The 19,876-nt window shown below is 41.3% G+C and overlaps 1 protein-coding gene and 1 long non-coding RNA gene across 2 annotated transcripts in view; one reads left to right on the top strand and one right to left on the bottom strand.

Annotated features, from left to right (window-relative positions):
• LOC308479250 overlaps positions 1 to 2,676 on the top strand; it is a 199,777-nt gene extending 197,101 nt beyond the window's left edge. Inside the window, exon 2 of the long non-coding RNA XR_013987579.1 lies at positions 1,176 to 2,676. This is a non-coding gene — a long non-coding RNA (uncharacterized lncRNA). The remainder of the gene's footprint in view (positions 1 to 1,175) is intronic.
• Positions 2,677 to 3,108: 432 nt separating this feature from the next.
• Positions 3,109 to 19,876, bottom strand: part of EPB41L5 (erythrocyte membrane protein band 4.1 like 5) — a 57,584-nt gene continuing 40,816 nt past the window's right edge. Inside the window, exons 18-26 of the mRNA XM_081006534.1 lie at positions 19,435 to 19,523; positions 15,467 to 15,595; positions 13,966 to 14,027; positions 12,268 to 12,381; positions 10,575 to 10,668; positions 9,323 to 9,400; positions 8,373 to 8,414; positions 7,463 to 7,599; positions 3,109 to 6,841 (exon numbers count right to left, since the gene is read on the bottom strand). Coding sequence (XP_080862660.1) covers positions 6,784 to 6,841; positions 7,463 to 7,599; positions 8,373 to 8,414; positions 9,323 to 9,400; positions 10,575 to 10,668; positions 12,268 to 12,381; positions 13,966 to 14,027; positions 15,467 to 15,595; positions 19,435 to 19,523 — 803 coding nt within the window. The 3' untranslated portion in view covers positions 3,109 to 6,783. The remainder of the gene's footprint in view (positions 6,842 to 7,462; positions 7,600 to 8,372; positions 8,415 to 9,322; positions 9,401 to 10,574; positions 10,669 to 12,267; positions 12,382 to 13,965; positions 14,028 to 15,466; positions 15,596 to 19,434; positions 19,524 to 19,876) is intronic.

Below are 19,876 nucleotides of genomic sequence, written 5' to 3'. Positions count from 1 at the left end.
AGCATTTTAAAAGCAGTCCGGGATAGCAGGGAAGAGCTTCCCGCTATCGCGGACGGCTTTTGAAGGTGGGGGGGGGGAGCAAAGACTTTCGCCCCCCGCCCGCCTTCAGAAGAGGTCCAGGACCTCTTCTGAAGGCGGGCGGGGGGCGAAAGTCTTTGCTCCCCCCTGCCTGCCTTCCCGGGAGAGCGGAGAAAGGCAGCGCCTTTCTCCGCTGTCCCGGACGGCTTTTGAAGACAGGCGGGGGTGGGCAAAGACTTTCGCCCCCCGCCCGCCTTCAGAAGAGGTCCTGGACCTCTTCTGAAGGCGGGCGGGGGGCGAAAGTCTTTGCTCCCCCCTGCCTGCCTTCCCGGGAGAGCTTTTGAAGGCAGACGGGGGGCAAAGACTTTCGCCCCCCGCCCGCCTTCAGAAGAGGTCCAGGACCTCTTCTGAAGGCGGGCGGGGGGCGAAAGTCTTTGTTCCCCCCTGCCTGCCTTCCCGAACGGCTTTTGAAGGCAGGCGGGGGGGGCAAAGACTTTCGCCCCCCGCCCGCCTTCAGAAGAGGTCCAGGACCTCTTCTGAAGGCGGGCGGGGGGCAAAAGTCTTTGTCCCCCCCCGCCTGCCTTCTCAGGGGCTTTTACATCGCCCCGGACAGCAGAGAAGTCCTCCGCTGTCCCGGGGTTTTTTAAAATGCTGGGGGTGGGAAGAAAAGCCCTTGTTTCCCCCCCCCCCAGCCTTCAGAAGAGGTCGGGGGACAGACTGTCCCCGGACCTGGTCTGAAGGCGGTTTCCTTAGGAACGCATTAATTGATTTTCAATGCATTCCTATGGGAAACCGTGCATCGCAAGACGAAAAACTCGCAAGAAGAAAAAACTTGCGGAACGAATTAATTTCATCTTGCGAGGCACCACTGTATCTAAGTATTTGAGAATGACAGCGTTACCACTTCATGGAGCCACTCACTCAGGGAAATAAACCATGCTGCTATTTTCAATGAATTGGTTTAGGCCCGCATACTTGGATTAAGCAGGGATGGGGGGGGCACTGTGGGTTAAACCACAGAGCCTAGGACTTGCCGATCAGAAGGTCGGCGGTTCGAATCCCCACGATGGGGTGAGCTCCCGTTCCTCGGTCCTTGCTCCTGCCAACCTAGCAGTTTGAAAGCACGTCAAAGTGCAAGTAGATAAATAGGTGGGAAGGTAAACGGCGTTTCCGTGCACTGCTGTACGCCAGCTCCCTCGGCCAATAAAGCGAGATGAGCAACACAACCCCAGAGTCGGCCACGACTGGACCTAATGGTCAGGGGTCCCTTTACCTTTACTTGGATTAAGCAGCTTCAGTGTGAATGCAGAAAAAGCGTCCAGTAAACCTGCTGCTTGTTCCTACAGCTAATTATTTTATTTATATCAAGCAGAGCTGCTCAAATTGTGGCCCATGGTGGTCTGCAGCATGGCTCTGGATTTGTAGTTGAAGATGGAACATCAATAGTCGTGTTGATTTTTAATTGTTTTTTTAATGCCTTATATTGTATTCTTACTGAATTATAATTTGAAATCTATGGCATATGAATTGGAATACAATATAGAGAAAACAAAAGGAACAATAAAAATACAATTAAAAATCATACTGCAGCCAGCCTAGCACATTACAGTTGCTTCAACAGGCACAAAAATACTTAATCAGTCTACCAAGACTCTCAGCAACCTTCAAGTGGTCCATGAGAAAATGTTTTGGAAGCACTGCTTTAGAGGTGTACATAAGGGCATGTTTAAACCAGTGGACAACTTAGTTCTTAGCTGATTTGCCATACCACTTGAACCTACATCACCCCATCATCTCTATAGAAAGACTCATAGAAAAAGAACCAAAATTAACTTAAATCCCCTGTAGTTAAGATAAGCAGGCTTCTCCCTCAGCCAGGGAAGGGTTAATGGGCAGAGTGCACAGATGTAGCTAGGCTTTGGGTGGGGGGAGGGTGTCCCCCCCCCTTCTGCCAGTCTATTGGAAGATGTGATCTACTTGGAGTTTAGGTGGGGAAATGAGATAATCTCTCCCTAGCTTTTTTCAAAACCAATTGCAGAAGGGGTATGTGCATGCCACAGGTGGGGCTTTGAGCCCCACACTGGGGTATATATGTTTCTGCATTGCAAGGGGTTGGACTGCATGACCCTTGTGGTCCCTTCCAACTCTACAATTCTATGATTCTATAGTAACTGAATATTATGCTGAAAATCAATTCTGGTGCTTGTTTGGGACTATCACAGTACTTTGCTGGTCCCCAAGGAAGGATATTTTTTTGTTTGGCCATTCCCACTGGTGAATCTTGAAATCTGCTGTGCTCAATCAGAGATGGAAACTGGTCCCTTGAAGTTAACCTTTCCTGACATTTGCCAGAAAACAAGATTACAAAGTACATAGCTATTGTAAAAGCTTGCAGTATGCCTTATCAGTTTCAGAAGTGCTGCTCTTCAAATTGTCTTTAAAAGTTTAGCTGCCACTAAACAGCACATGGTGAGCTTTATAAGTGATCTTATTTTTATATTTTTAGACTTTGACATTTATTTTTTGTGATTAAACTATATAAGCATCATTTTTTTGTATGTATGCTGTTTGTATCTGAGAAGCAATGCATGATTGATGAAGGATTTAAAGTTGGATAATAATGACAAAAGCATATATTATTAAACTGTTGGCAATATGGCTGGTTATTAGTCACCATCTGAGTTAGACTTAATGTGGCACCTTACCTGTAGCAACTGTGTAAAACACTTTTAAGAATCAGTGTACCCCCTTAGAATGAAGTGGAGGTCAAAATTGTTGATCTAAGAAGCAATTTGGATTCTGGAATAAAATTTAAAGCCTAATTCTAGGCCAGCAAGTCAATTCACTTTCCAGACAAAATTGTGGGTAGAAATCTTAAGACTGAACTTCTCTCCTTGGGTGCAACTATTACTTGCTATCATTCATATGAGAGGTCAGCAGAAAAGAGTGTGTTGTCAGTTCTGTATGAGAAACACAGAACTTCACCCAAGACAAGGGGGGGTTGCCAGGGACAGGCAAAAATGCAGGAATGAAGCAGATTGTTTGCACATTGCAAAATTATTGCAAAAGAAAAACAGGCAGAGGCAGTCATTTTGCACAGTTGTGTTATATTTAGAAATAAACTACAACAGTTTGTGACTGATTCCAAGTGGACTACAAATCACAGTTCCCATATACAGATGTTCAGTTCAGTGCAGTTACTGTAGCACAGTTTATATATGTTACCATGAAACACAGTGTTCCTTATATATAATACTTAAAAAAACAAATAAGTTATACTCAGAGCTAGTGTCAAGCTCTACATCATTTAAAAAGAATTACAAATACAGCAGTTAGTGGGTGTGATTTTTTAAAAAAAAAACAAAATACTCTAACTCAAAATAATAAATCTTACATACTTTAAAGTAAGTTTGTCCAGTTGAGGGAAGTAAGAGGATAAACAAATCAGTCACCAAACCTTTCTGCTGGGGGTGCTGCAGTAAAATGCTCCCTATTCTCTGATGCATGCGGAATGCCATACCTCCCCCAGGGCCATCAATTTCACAGTAAGAAAAAAGTTGAACATTTTGCTCCAGGAGGATGACTGTTGATATTCAGTGTTTGCACCAGAGAACAAAACAGCCATAATCACTAGTGAAACACAAGGTCTAGCTCACCAGATAGATAGATAGGAGTGAGCCTCCTTACAAACTGTACTGTGCATGTACTGTAACATACAAGACATGTGGTCTACAGTAGAGACACAGAGGCATGATTCTCCATTGGCTTTACACTTGTATAGGACTCCATCTAAAGCTGTTGCTTCACACATTACTGGTTTGGGGAGCTGGAGGCCAAGGCTGGCACTTATTCCTTTAGCATGTAGATAGGATTGCCATTTGGTAAATGTATGAACTCTAAGCATGGTCAGCCCATGAACTAGTTTATGATCAGTTGCTGTAAACAAAAGTGCAATTCTGCATGCATTGGGCCAGGGTTGGAGAATTTGTGGCTCTTCAGATGTCTCCAGCTCACTTGTAGTCCAGCAACATCTAAAGGGCACCAGGTTCCACACCCCTGCAATAGGCAGAACAAAAGCTACTTTCCAAGCATTTCTCAATATGGTGGTTGCTCTCAACCAGCACAATCCTTCTAACATCAGTTAACAGTAATCTGCAAATATGCCGTCAACCTTAATTAACTCCTAAAGCCAGTGTCTTATAGCCAAATGCTCAGGTGAGCAACTTTACTGCTCACCTCCACTGACACATATTGCATTTATGAAAGACTGAGTTCCCTCTGTGATAACTGCACCTTTCATATGACAGTGTTTGAATGACACAATAAGCATTATTTCTTTTGTACAACGCAACCATTGGATACTGATGACATCTCATCATGAACTGCATGGCAATAACAAGGGCTATATACCACACCCAGTTTCTTACTGTGAACAGGAATAGGCATTTGTTTCTAGGAAAAAGACTGTCTACTTTGCAAGTCATGTAGGTTCACTGTTAAATAAAATATAAATATAGATTGTGAGATCTGTGTCTTGCACAGTATTCCTCCATCAGTCAAATGAATAATCAAGTTTGGCTATATATTTTTTAAAATACATTTGATAGCTATAGCGGTCAGCAATATTGTAGTCTAAGACTTCCTAGTAATTCAGAATTTTACAGTAGTGGAAATGAGAACAATTTCTTACATCTGAGCATCTCTCCATTTTTCCTTTGTTTTTGGCTTGGCTTGCATAGGACTCTAAATCACACAGAGTAACACAAATTTTGTTGTTGTTAAGTAGTCATTCTCTAACAACCCTAACATGCACCATTTTAGAAACCAGCTATACCTGCAATCTAGGAAACTCAATGAAGTTTCACTAACATTCTAGATAGCAAACCATTGATTAACCTTTCTTCTACTTCCACTCTCTTGTAATCGGGGGAATATTAAAAATAATTACTGTAGCATCTAAAATACACTCTTCTGTTAAAATTACTGATAAAACTCATGAGGTGACTTGGATTTTACCTCCAGATTGTTTGAAATGGTTTAGGCAGTTTCCTCTCCAGTTTGCTGATCGTAATGAAGGATATCTCAAAGGCAAATGCTAATCTGATGCATCTTGCACATAGGAGTTCAGCTACAGGTAAAGGTGAAGTGTTCAGATCTACACTCAGAGCCTACTTTAAAAATGAAACTTGGTTCTCACAATGCTACACATAAAAAGCATTGGAACTGCTCTTATTTCAAAAGCAGCAATTACCAAGTAAAGAATGGGGAAAGGGAAGGGTGATCAAGCTGTTCATAGTGAATTGGTTCATTAGCCTGTGTCAACCCACCCCCAAAACAAGGAAGGTTTCTTGCACCATAAAATGGCTTCTTGAAACAGATACAACACTAAGTAAATCAAGTTTAAGAGAACTTGCTCCAATTCTTTTAACCTACCCTTCCAACTGGGCGGCGAGTTGAGAGCCATTTTGGGAAGATAAAGATGATCACATTTCTACATTTTTTGAAAACCAAAAGATTAAAGTTATTTTTTGAACATTAACAATAGAATCATTTCCTAACCAATAACTGTGTCCTACCAAGTTTTATTGTTCGCTCTCAATGCCCATGGAGAAATTGGTCCACAAACAAAAAAATGCTAAGCATGAGTTAAACTTGGGATTCACATAGTTCCACCAATGAAGAGCAATTTCCCTGAGTTTGTAGTAGAAAAAGATTTCCCCACTGGTCCAAAACTATTAGCACTTCAATATACTGAGGGAGACTCTTTCACTAAATGTCCAGTCACTGGTCTAATTTGAAGACAATAGGTGAACTACTGGAATGTGTCTGAACAAGACTAGAAAACCAAGATGTAAAACCTGCCAATTGCAACCTCATTTGAAGGAAAAAAAATGTAGTGGAACATAGGAAAAAGGCAGTAATTCTAATTAGTCTGTACTTATAGTACAGAAATCAGCTATTGACAAGTTCATAGAACATACCTTAAAACAATTTTCAGTTTCGTTGGAAGGAACTTTCCAAACAGAAGCCAGTGAAAAGCCGCAAGGGAACATGCCTTTCCACTCTGAAGCTCTTCTGCAGCAGAAGTTTACGCACTAGCAGTATTTTAGACACACATTATAGAGAATGGGACAAAATGTGGAACAGTTACACTCACACACTCTGGTAGCCTAAAAGTGTTTGGTAGAAAATTGCTTTGTCTCTTTGACTAGAGAGAGCAGAACCTGCCAGTTGGGTAACCTATCGAGGTGCTGCATATTCAGTTTTTTTCATACATGGTGAGCAAAAGTGCAAAGTCTAGAAAGTGGATTAAGGCCAAGAACATTTGACAGATATCAGTACAAAAGAGGATTCAAAGGAGATGTTAAGAAAGAAGAGCTTGCTCTATAAAACACCATTAGCACTACTTGCTTTTTATAGCAACAACCAGCAGGTGGCCTTAGAAGTTCCTATCCTCCCCATTACTAACTCGTTCATCACAGTGATGACTTTATTTACACCCCTAAAGCAGCTTTATAGACAAAAGCACTGCTATGGATGGAAACCTTGCAGATTTCATTACGAGTCAGAATGTGTTCCAGTGTACTTTACAAAAGGTGCTCAGGCTTCCCAGCAGCTCTTCATACTAGATTTCCAGTTGCATGAATCCACAGTAAAACTGCCAGGCATTTTGTTTTAACCATGGTCTGAGCATGGGTCAATTCCAGGGTAAGTCCATTCCAGGAGCACGTTGCAGATGCTAGGAAGATGAGACTTTGTCAAAGCTCAGAGTTCAGTGGTAAGTAAACATTTCGGCCTTGTTGTAACATCTTCTGCAGCAGGGCTGAAATGAAAGCAACACACAATCTGTGTGGGAGATTTAAGGGGAGGGTCCTACTCAGAAGAGGATTCCTGCAACTGAATGAACTCAACCAGTCAATTCAATAACCTGATGGGAAACCAAACAATTCCAAACAAGGTAAGGTAATTTATATCTATCAGAGCCAATGCAGTATTATTTTACATGGGAAACACCAAGGGTAAATATTGTAATGATCAAATTAAGAGCTGCCCGCTATTAGTAGAATCATATTTGCCACATACAGCCAACAATGATAAAACTTTACTAGTATCTGCAATGAAGTGCATATGCTGATAAGCGAAATGCCTACAATGCTCACTTCTGACAAAATGCCCCAGTAGTACATGCATTTCTTTGAAATGCAGCAGCAGTTACACAGACTGACAAATTTGAGCCCCAAAGACTGACAGAAAGCCACTGGTAAAAGTCGCTTGGTAAAAGAATAGCGAATTGCAAAATATTATTGTGCTTTCCAGTGCTTAATAGCAGAACTGGACTAGTAAAAAACACACACCCCACATGGAATAAAGTAAGATTCAAATTAGAATTCAAGTAGCATAGCATTCCCTTAACCCAATGTAGGAGTGAGGAGAAAAGACTTACCTGGGCATGATTTCGGGCGGCGAGTAAAGTGGAGGTGGGGAGCCAGCAGAGATGGTCAGTGCCTCAGTGCTACCTTTCACTGCCTTAAGAGATAAGGCAACATCATTCCCTAAAGGCCCATTGGAAACCAGTCCACTCTACAGAACGAAAACCAAAGGAAGGTCAGTAAGGTCACACAAAGCAACCTGGTCCATGTATTCCCTCAAGTACATGGTCCCAAAAATGTGTTTGTCAAGATACTGCAGCTACAGGGAGATGCTTACAGAGGTGGACCGATGGGCTGGAAGAAGGCTAAGTGCCCCAACCTTGTTTTTGTTTTCCCAGCTGGGCTTATTTCCAAACTCTGGATGACAAAAGTCATGGAGGCAATTTGCAAGGGTGGAGGGCAGGGGAAGGAAATACTGAACTTGCCAGGAAGGGTTATTTCTGGTCACTGAAGAAGACAGCATCGTGAAGATGAGTAAGAGGAGCTGCCCATATCATCAGATGTTGTCCTCTCATGATGATGAAATGTCACTGTCTCTTGCCTGCCACTGCCCTAGCATCTACTTTAGAAGGAAAACCCTGAATATAGAGACAGCACAGCTGCTTTGGAGTAGAGCTAGGCTCCCAAGGCACCATAACTGTCACAAACACTAAAAGGAAACACTGATGAAACGAGAATGGCAAAAGCAGTTTTTACTCTTCAGTGCTATGCAATATAAGTTATGGGTTTTCAGATATTTTTTGCACAGAACCATAGTAAAGCCTTTTCTTTTTTTAAAGGGACTTCTACGATTCAGGTTAAAATATACTGTTCAGTTACTGTTACTATTGGTTAGACGCGAGTTATTTTTAAAACAATCACCTGAATGCATGCTTAAAAATAAAAGCATATATATCACTTTTAAGAATTAGTGAATATACTTACTGGCACCAACCACCTGGGCAAAACTGTTGGTGGTGAAGACACCTAAAACCCAGAAGCAAAAATGATATTAGAAACACAGAAAGACATAGGAAGTGTTTGTCTATTGCTCTCCTAAGGCTCTCCACTGCTCTTCCCTCTCTTATATCACCCCATTACGTCAAAGAGATCACATAGCTAACAGCAGCACAGGTAGTATCACTGGTACCCCCTCCTCACAATGCCTAGGGATAGAAGAAAGACTATCCCAAGAGGTAGCCGTGTTCTCTATACATCACTGAGGTTGAAGAGACTAACCATGGCCTTAAATCCATTGCGGAAAAGGAAATGAATGAATGAATGGTGGCACCCTATTCTCCAAAGGAGCCCAGGGAAGCCAAGAGAGCAGACAGATGGCTTGTTTCTTCACTCATGGAGAATCAGGAGAGTGGGTTCTAGTCTAAGTACTAATCACAGAATAGTTGTACCAGATTTCTTAAAATGAAGCAAGCTCATATCAGAAAATTATTCCAAAACCACCCAGCTGCAGTGGGACTCATTCCTTCCATTGGTTTGCATGTAATGTAATTCTCAATGGCTCTCTTTACATTCACCACGTGTAGACATTTTGTTCTGTCAGATACTTGTTTGGCACAAAGGAAGGTTTTAAAGATACCAGTAAGAAAGGAGGGTCATGGGCTGGCAGAAAAAAAATCACTGCCTAGGCAGGACTTGCACAGAGTCCAGAATTTTGCTTGCATGAACATGTAGTACAGTATTCTAATGTAACTCAACTAGCCCAAAGGCTCACTTAGAAGAGAATTATTACACGAGAAACCAGCTTAGACAAGTATCAACTGGAACTACAGATGCCTTGTGTGCAAATGATGGAAGCATAAATCAATCATGTTTTCTTTCTAAAATTATCAACAGCACAATGAAATCATTGAGTTCCATTTAATTTCCACTCTTACCCGAGGCATGGCTTCTGTAAAGTCAATTAGATTCTCTGCCTGTGATGTTAACAAAATCTCTAAGTCCTCTGGAGAGTTCTGCAAAACACAAGTTAATTAAATTACAATCTGTCACCGGGTGGAACTGCTGGTTTCCCCCCTACTATCTCATCCACTTGTGAAAAAGCTGCAAGTTGTGAGGTTGAAGCTTGTGAATCTTTTCCCCTATTTGTTGGTTTGGTATACAAGAATACACTTTTCATTAAGCCATTGAAACAATAAAATACAGTAGCAAAGAATCCCACTGTTGCTACCCTAAACTGCATGCAATGGGAAGCTCAAACCACATGTAAAGAAGGTTTCCTATACACAAGCACTTCAGTTTGAGAGAATAGTGACTTTTATGGAAGGCTTTCAGAATCCTAGCTTGTCCATAATTTTAAACATCACGCAGTGCACAGCTAAACTATGGAATCTGCTCCCACAAGAGGAAGAGATGGCCACCAACTTGGATGGCTTAAAATGATTTGGCAAATCAATGGAGGATAAAGGTACCAATGGTTAATAGCCACAATAGCTATTGTTTCCACTTCCACTGTCAGAATACAACATGCCTCTCTTTGCTGGGGATTGCAAGTGTGGAGAGTGCTGTTGTGCTCCGTTCCTGCTTGTGGGCTGCTGATACACATATGGGTGGCCACTGCAAGAACAGAATGCTGGACTAGATGGGACTTTGGTCTGATCCAGCAGGCTCTTCTTATGTTCTTATGAGTTTCTTGCATAAGCCTTGGGCTTGAACCCTCTTCCCTTGGCACAGCCAAGAGGAGGAGATTGGAAGTTCGATGATTAGCGCTGTGGTTTACTGAAACAAATAAGTCAAAATTGCTACAATCTGAAGTTGACTTGTTTCAATAAACCATAGATAACACGAACCATGGTTTGTCCCGGAGTTCATACATAATAAACTGCAGTTAGCTAGAAACAGAAGCAGACGCACCCAATCTTCTTGTGGCTTTCCCTGAATAAGAGAGAGATGAGAAGGGGAGTGCATACAGTTCACACACACAGTAATGTTTAGCTATGGCTTAATGGTATACCTGAACAAAGCCAAAGTCTCTGGGTGAATCAAGAAATGCTGCAGTTAGAAAAGGAATGTTGCTGCATGTTTCAATGCACAACTAAGTGTTTTGTATGCAGCCCCTACTCTTCTGTGCTGCAATTATTACTGACTCATGCAGGAAAACCCACTAGTCCCCACAATGATACAACATACCTTTACAATAGCAGCCTCCTCTGTAGGAGCCAGATTAGGAGGACTCAAAGAATCCTCAGGGCTAGAGGCAGCATTATCCTCATTTAATTCATTCCTGCAAGATGAAAACACGTCCACCATCATGCACAGCATGTGCAAAATAACCAGTGTTGCTCTTCACAAACAATCTGAAGACATGACAAATGATCACTGTGCCTCATGGCAAAGAAAAGATTATTGCCTGGGAGCAAAGGGTGCCTTTGAAGTCTTTTGTCATAGCATCTTAGCACCTGCTGCCTCAGGCAAGCCCCCTAAAATGCATTGTGCTGTGGACAGATGGCTGCAAAAAGACATTATTCCAGAGTATTCAGCACACACTCCTTTACAGGAATCCAAGTAATGGCCAGACAAGTGGATGCCAAAAGCTCTGTCCACTCTCAGGCACTTGCAAAAAGGACAATCTATATGGCAACAATGCTTTCAGAGATCTATTTAACATATGAAGCCATGAAAAGACTGATAATCACTGTGGTTTCATACAACTGTCTTAACTGATATTATATTTTTACATTCTCTCATATTCAATCATTTCATTCCTTCTTATGCGCAAATGATTCCTTGATCCTATTTCTCCCAGCAGTGAAACCTCAGATGTGACCGTTCTTTGGGTTTACAGGGTGTAAAAATTTGTCTCACTCAGTAAAAAGGCAGGAGGAAAGGGAGGACAGAGAGGAACCCTTTGCCTTTTGCAAACTCAGCAAGGACCATGTTATTAAATAAAGGACTAATGGTTTAGAAACAAACAAAAAAAAAAATGAGCAAATTAGGGGCACAGCAGAGTTGGTTATAATTCCAACCATAAGCCATGAGAAGAGTATTCAGTGAATCTATGAGAGAACTCAATTAGTAAAGATACGAAGACTCTTCATTAGCATATTGGTTTCCATGGAAGTAAGCAATGATGCAGCTAGAATGAAGCAATTCTAATATGCCCTGAAGCACACCACCACAATCTTTTTTATCTTTAGATATTGCCCTTTACTAAGTAGTGCAGGGCTACAGCTGAAACAATACTGGTCCTCTTCAGAAAGCTGAGGGAGTTTAAGATTTTATTTTATTCCTAAGGCTTTTTATCCACTTTTCTGCATAAAGGTGGCTAATAAACAAAAATCCAGGAGTAGCTACAATCAAATTTCAGAGCAGTAGATGTGGTGGAATCCATAAAAAAGAACAATTTCCCAGAAAAAACTCACAGAAATAAAACTATTTTCATTGTTTTTCTTAAAGCATACAGTGATGGAAGGTTGCTCCAAATTCTGGGTGCCACAACTGAAAAGGCTGTGAAGAAATGCAAAACTGAATTTATAATGCCTTTAAAAATTATTTCTCGTATTGATTTTGTGTTATAAATAGGATGGTAGCACTGTTATGGGGCTGGATGGACCGCAACAGTGTCCCAGAGGAAGCACTCCACTAAGAGGTTGAGTTCTGTTCCTCTGGTATTGATTGTTTAGACTGTGAATAAATAAACCATACTAATTGTTCCTGGGTTTCTGGCAGACAAGCAAAATGACTAACCTGGCTAGAAATTGCTAGGATTAACTGAATGAGCCACTCAAATGCTGAGCTGTTTTATTCTTTCCTAGACTTAATCTCTATGCAATCTTCCTGCTGTTTCCCTGCCTTAAGAATACTCCCTTCCCAGAGGACTTACGGAATGAAGGCATTGGAGATAGGAATCACTTTCAGCCTCTCTCTCGACTCCTGGAACACGGGGCTGTGGGCTCTCAGAGGGCTGTTCTGAACTTTTCCAGACAGAAGAATGCTCCTGAACAAACCAGACCCAAAAGTTTGACTATGAGCATGTCACAGGAATTCTAAGATCTCATATATATAAATCATACCACCTTTGCCACTATTCTCCAGTGAACAAACCTTTGCATTAGCAATAAAAAGCCAAGGTGCAGGCCAGTGCTTCTCAAACTTGGGTCTCCAGCTGTTGTTGGGACTACAACTCCCAACATTCCTAGCTAGGCAGGACCAGTGGTCAGGGATGATGGGAGTTGTAGTCTAAAAGCAGCTGGAGACCCATATTTGGGAAACACTGCTTTAGGCTATTTTCAACCATGCACCCAAGGCTTTAGTGCAATGTCGATTTCAATAAAGCATAATTCTGCTAGAAGCTGGGAGAAGTAAGTATGAGCAAATGAAATAAAGTTGACTGTATATAAATATACCAGGAACAAATTTATTTTGTGTAATTTTTTACGCTTCTGCTAGACAACAGAGGGAAAGATTACACATTCGAGAGAGCTATACGTATAGCAGAGTTGAGCAGCATTCAATTATGACCAGGGAAAACCAAGCACACATCTCCTCTTAGTGACGAAGCTTCCTGTGTGGCCCTGGGCCAGTCACATGTGCTTGGCCTAGCCTGCCTCAGAGGATTGTTCTGACAATAAAGGTAGCACCGCCCTGAACATCTTAGAGAAACTACAGCTCGGTGGTGGGAGCACATAGAGGTGATTTCTGGTTGAATTCCTGACATCTCCAGCTAGAAGAATCCAATAGCAGGGGAGGTATCTCAGCCTGAGACCCTGGGCAGCTGCTGTTAAATCACAATAGGTAATACTAGGCTACACAGGAAAACACTGTGTTTTGGTATAAGACAGCTTTCTATGCAAGGTGGAATAAAAATGCCACACTCATATAATGGCCCACATGCATTCAAACAGATCCCCACAGCCTGAATGGATAGAAACAGAGTATTTTAAAACTAAAGCGAACATTCTCAGGATACTGAATTCTACACTGGAGCTGTGCAAGATTAGAGAATTGCAGAATTCCACCTCTCTTTCCACCTTATGATCTTATGCACCCAATCTAGTAGCAATTTAGCAGACAGAAATCTTTGCAAATCCTTAGCCTGCGGGAAGCCAAGAGTTGCTGGTGCCAGGACTTCCCATGGCATTTACATCACACACCAGTGCACTGAAACTAATTCCTTTTCTGCCTCTCTCAGAAGGGCAGCCAAGAAGTGACACTAAGCCATGGGAATTCCTCTACCCTCCATATACTTGCATTTGATCTGCAGGCCAGGTGGTGATATCCTCCCTCTCTCAGGTTCCCTATCTAGTAATGAGGAAAAGTAATCTCTCTCTCTCTCTCTTTAAAGGGCTAAGCACTTTCATTGGGTTCATAAATTCAAGGGACAAGCAGTCAAGCCTACTTGTAAATTAAGCATTCATAACAGAAATAGTAGTCTTTCTAAACTACTAGCTAATTCCAATTTTATGGGAACCTTTCCCAGGTGGCTTCTTGATTCACAGAGTAACTGAAGCAAACTGCCCACACTGCCATGAGCGCAGTTATACCTGAATCCCTCAGCACAATTCCCCCTCAGTGCCTATACCTGCCAGCAGCATCTTGAAGGTTGGTGTTCTTATTGCCGGACATGCTGTCCTCCCTCATGACCTGAAAGAAAAGAGACATAACAGAACACTTCAGAAACTGAGAATTTTGCAGAGATTTATGATTTTATAAAAAGCAAGGCCATTCCTCTGCAACAGGTCAAGGACAGGCTACATGTTTACTGTGAAAAGGAAACAGAATAGAGTTCTAATGATCAGAACTGAAACAGTCCCATTTTACATGGGCAACGTATACCAATACATATTTATTTTAAAATTTAAACACCACCTTTGCATCTTATTAGGCTTTCTAAAGTGGTTTACAATACAAAATAAGTATAATACTAAGCTCCACAATAAAAGGAAGAAAGACAAAAAACAAAACAAAAACAAAACACCAACCACACAGCAAGGTCAAAATAGTTGCATCAAAAACAGGCAGATACAAATCACTCACTCCCCATAGCTATCTCCAAATGCCCTGATTAACAAAAGTTATTACACTTTAAAAACCAGCAGGGAGCCAGGCTGCACAGAACAGATACTGAGATAGAAAACCATACTGTATCTTGTAGCCTGCTTAGCATTCAGAGATATCTCACTTTGATGTTTCTGTACAGCATGAGCACATCAAGTATGACCCCAAGTACTTATTCGTATTCAATCACTTGTGATCTGAAAGTCAAGTTGGGCTCTGAATCCTACAGTTAAATATAATTTCCTGAGTAATATTAAACTGACAGCTTTGGAAATGAGAATTAGAGAATGCAGCAACTTTTTATGTGGCAGCATCTGTGACTTATAAGGTCCAATTATGAAAAGGGGACAGAGAGCTTGAACCATCAGATTTTCAGGAAACTATTTTAACATATAACATTGTAACTACAGCAAATGCGCATCATCGACTCCAGTCAAAATGTTTATTTAATAAAGAAAGAAAGGTATTCCACAGCTCTTTTTGTTATCAGTAATTACATCTTTCTGCCCCAAAGCAAAGTACGGTCAGGTGAAGCCTATAGATCAGATAGACATTTTATTCTGCGAGGGTATTTTTTATCAAGAGGGAAAATAAAAAGAATGAGCAAGAACAAATCTTCCAACCTGCAGATTTTGCAAGACTTTTAGAAAGGAGGGGAGCAGCAAAGAAGAAAAATTCTACACTACCATGTGGAAAGGTGTGAGGGGCCAAAGGACGGTTCTCTCATGCTAAATAAAAAAAAAAAGCCACCACTTGCTGAGAAAAAGGTTTGCACGCCATCTACAATGGAAAGCTCTACTCATCAATATTCTATGAGAGCCACAGACAGAAAGTGGGAGGGCGCAAGACGACAGAGATTAGTTTCACCCTCAGGATTTTCTTAGCTTTCCAAAAACTGGAGCCACAAAAAATATCTGCATACCAGGCACAAGGAATATTAGCAAGATCTAAGTCACTCAAAGAAAATACTGCAGAAATGTGCATTTACTGATCACAATGGCAAATGCTTGGATTACAACACTTACCTTGTTCACTGCCTCAGCCTGGGCCTTCAGAATGTTGCTCTTGATGTCTGGAGGCAGCCGTACAGAGGCACTCACTGGGCTCTCAATGGCATTGTTGAGACATTTCTCTGTCAGCTTCACCACCTCCTGCTACAAAGTGACAGAGGTGCATTAATTAGCAGCGTCTCTCTAGGGAGAATCTAGGTAGATTAATAGCCACCGGGAGCAGCACAGAGGACACACAAACAGGGGTCACAAAACCAGAACCTGTAAATAATTACGCTTCAAACAGACAAGCAGGACTGAATACAGTGTACTGGAGAAAAGCCTGTGCAATCAGAGATGTGTGGTTTCAACAGCAGTATATACAATTTGGAGCATTTTGCAAAAGCTCTGACTAGGAACAAGGTCTGCTTGCTAATGTTTTGGAACACACACTGTATTAAGAAACCAGAGCTAAATCGGAGGGGCACGTGCTCATTAACACATGCTTATCAGTGCAGGTATACAACTGGGATAAAAAGGGAAACACAGAGAGTGAGTGTGGTATAGTGGTTAGAGTGTTGAACCTGGGAGACCAGGGTTAAATCCTTTCTCAGCCATGAAACTCACTGGGTGATCTTGGGCCAGTCACAGTCTCTCAGGCTAACCTACCTAAGGGTTGTTGTGAGGATAAAATAGGGAGAAAGAACTGCGTATGCTGCCTTGAGCTCCTTGGGAGTAAAGGTGGGATAAAATATTGATAAATAAACAAAATAAAAGGTATTGGGGCCAGGGTGAGGGGGGGGTATTTTTGATTCCCGTAAACTTTGTAAATGCTTGTAGCAAAAAGTAATTTTCCAATTTTACCTCCACATTAAAAATCCATTTCCTGTTAAGATACTATTTTATCCAAATGAGCTCCCTCCTCTTCTCCTTCCTCTTCCTTGTTGATGTCCAAATGGGGAGAGGCAATATTCTTTTTGCCTCTCTGGTTTCTTTCTGCCTTCCAACCAGAATTATAGTGATTTGGAGACACAATGGTTGCTGAGCAAAGTCCAGATTATTTAATCTGTCTGCTGTTGTATTTAAACTTCCAAGAGTTGGATTTCAATAGAACAACCTTCCCCCCCCCCCCCGAATGCCCTTAAAAGTGAACTCAACCACAAAGGGTTCCAGAGAGAAAGCAGGACTCAGAAGAGCGGACTTGGTCCCAGGAGCAGCAGAGTCGTTCTGAGGTGCTTCTCCATGGAGTTTAGTCATGTTTTCAAGCTACTTTTTTCCACCTATTGCTCAGTATCTATCTTACAAAATACCATTTTTTAAAAAATCACTAATGAAGTTTTGCTTGCATTGTTCCCTACATTCCAGAAACTCAAGAAACTGGAATCCCTGTGCATTTAGAAATTAATTGCTCCCTTCAGTGCCAGCATGATTGTCTAGATCTTGGCACTGCCAACACTGCAAGCTTCCAGTCCAGCAAGCTGCCAAAAACAACAGCAACTCTCTTGTAAGAATAGGGCCATTCATACTACAGTTTCAAACATGAAACAGGGAGATTATTTTCCAACAAAATATTTCACTGCTGTCCTAACGTAAGAAAATAAACGCTGGCAAAGCAAACTGAATTTTAAACTATTTGCATCATCAGTTTATGAAAGGAATCTGAAGGTATTTCAGAATTCCATTTGGGGGGAAGTTATAGGACCCACTGCAGTGAGATAAAACCTCTACAGCTAAATAGAGAGCCAATGATTTGTGGTTCTCATCTTGATGCTGAGCTTGTTGGAAGGTCTGTCCTCCCACAAGACTTCAGCATTATCCCTACATTATGCTATCATAAGTAATAGTAAAATATTAAACCATTTTGAGAAGTCCAGAAAATTAGCAAGTTTTAGCCCTCGGGTACAATTGCTTATTTGCTATATGAATATTTTGCACATAAGGAGGGTTAAGGTTAGTGTGGGAAAGAAATAAGTTGAGCAGTGAGGGACAGACGCTACAAATGGCTGTGGAGCCACCCCCAGCCTATAGAAAAAGGTACAAAATGAAATAAAACATACAAGCATTTCTGAAAAAAAACTTTTCTAAAAAGTTTAAAAGCTACAATTAAGTTAGGCCACATCTGCATTATTGTATATTATATGAGCATTAAATTCACAATTTGTAAGCATTTGAAAGGGCAGCGAGTAACACAGGGTTCCTGTGTTACTTTGCGCTTCTGGGTGCAAAGGAAATGATGATTTATAAAGCTTAAGTGAGTTGCACCTTCACTGAGGTAAATAAAACATAACTTGGCACTCTTAAAAGAATCCATTTAATGGTAACAAAACTGGTTAAGTACATGGTGATCTGTTCTGGATTTAAGAGTTCCTTGCATAGGATAGTCTGATATTGAAAAACACATAAGTTATGCAAACGCAGCTATAACCCTCCACATTTTTAATCACAGTGAAAGACTCCCTAACACAGAACCTAGTTTATGCAAGTACCAACGTGCACAAAATCATTAGTTCTATTCATATGGCATTTGTTTGTTAATATAAACTGAATACATAAGTTGAACAAATAACCTATACTCATGGGGGTCCACATATTTTTAGTTTAGTTATCATTTGAGACACCTTCATTTCCTTAATCACTTGAGGTCTTGTTTTCTTCATCTTTTAAAGCTGAAGCACAATAAAAAACAGACTTAGACACTGATCAGGATTCAGTGTGTTTACTTCTGTTTATGAGGAAGAGCCATCAGAAAAGAACCCCAAGGCTAATCTTCTTACAGACTGTGTAATCTTTATAATACACTAGCCATGAACTGTGCACAAGGCAGATGAAAGCCATTGAGGAAAACGTGAGCATTCAGAAGTAACTACTTTTTCCTCGTGAGGTGCTTCAACATAGCCCAGAAAACAGAAACAACCATGAGGACCTGCATGTACCTCAATACTCTCAGTAAGCTACAATGCTCTGCTACTCCTGGCAACTAAAGAGTGAGCAAAAAAGACCCATTATTTATTAGCTCATTGCCTTTTCATCCTTCTTTTCAACCAAAAATTGGCTCCCACGGTGGTCTCACAGCAATTAAATGATTAGAAGGCCATGCAGAATTCTCTCTGCTGTTGCTGAGTTTTAGCTAGATCTGGGAATGATGGAGGAGTAACTAGTCACAGGCTTCCCTTCATTATCACTGCTAGCTAGAGGAAAGAAGATTCTGTGCTGGAGCTGATTCTAAGAACAGCGGAGGAGGAATATGATGTTAGTTTCCCTCTCCCCCATTGATATAATCTGTTTGTTGGTTGCAGAAGGTATGCATGCAGCTGGATGACAAGGGTCACATTAACATGCTTGTTTGTAGACTTAAAGCACCAAAATCCGCACCAAACCAGGCAAAAGAAAAAAGTGTGTTGTGAATTGCTGAAACCCCAAAAGTTTCTGATGGTGACGTGCATGAACACAGGGGATGAAAAAATATCCCCTGCGTTCCCATGAATTGCTGGCATCTAGTGGACCTTGTCAGCGCATACAGTATTTCCTTGATGCTGCTAAGACGGATTGTTGCATGTGAATTATTTTAGAGAACATGACCTGGGCCTCAGAGTGGGAGCAGATGTTCAGCTCCACATCACTCATGGAAATGCACTTGGTTCTTCTGTTTGGTCAGGGAGCCAGTAACCTGGAGTGTTTCTCATGTACTAGCATGGAGACTCCTTGGGGCTGAAGTTGTCCTGCAAGAAGCTGTCTGTCTTAGGAGGAAATTTGTTCTCAATTAAAGGAGCTGTATTCCCAACAAGATATGGTGCCAACTGCTACCTCTCAGACTGTAAACCAGTCTAGATTATTCAGGAAGACCCCAGAGAATTTCTATCAGATTCACACGTGCATCTATTCAGCTTTTACAGGGGTTTCCCAAAAATAGAATATAGGCAGGGCTAAAGAGCAGGAAAGTAACAAATTTCACTGAAACCTAAACTTTACACTCAGTAACTTTGGGAGGAATGAACACTCAGTACCTGTTTGTTGATGTTTATGTTGGACTGGGAAACCAGCAAAGGGTTGAGTTCTGCTTCCAGCCGTTTGAGTTTCAATGATGCATCCTCACCTGCTCAAATAGAGATAGGATATAAGTCAACCTAAGACTGGAATGGTGCTTTGAAAATCTTTTGTCATTTCTGTCAATTATTAAAACCAGGATTACACTTTCCTGTAATTTATCTGTTTTTTTTAACATCGTCTGTGCAACCATACTTATGAGTATTGCATATGCATCAGCTGGAAGCATCTGGAAATCCTACTGTTTTGTTAAGAACTGCGGTCTGTTGCAGATAAGCTCACGTTGGGAGGTTAGGAAGGATCACAATTCTTGTTGAACGTTAAAGCGTTCCAGATACTTTCCAGATACACATCAGATACTTTGCAGTATCACAGACAAGTAAGCAGGCATTTTAAATGTCC

This window comes from Podarcis pityusensis (genome assembly GCF_964106645.2).
Source record: "Podarcis pityusensis genome assembly, chromosome: 1".
Lineage (NCBI taxonomy): Eukaryota > Metazoa > Chordata > Lepidosauria > Squamata > Lacertidae > Podarcis > Podarcis pityusensis.
The sequence above is the reverse complement of the archived record's forward strand: the minus strand, read 5'-3'. Positions and strand labels throughout refer to the sequence as shown.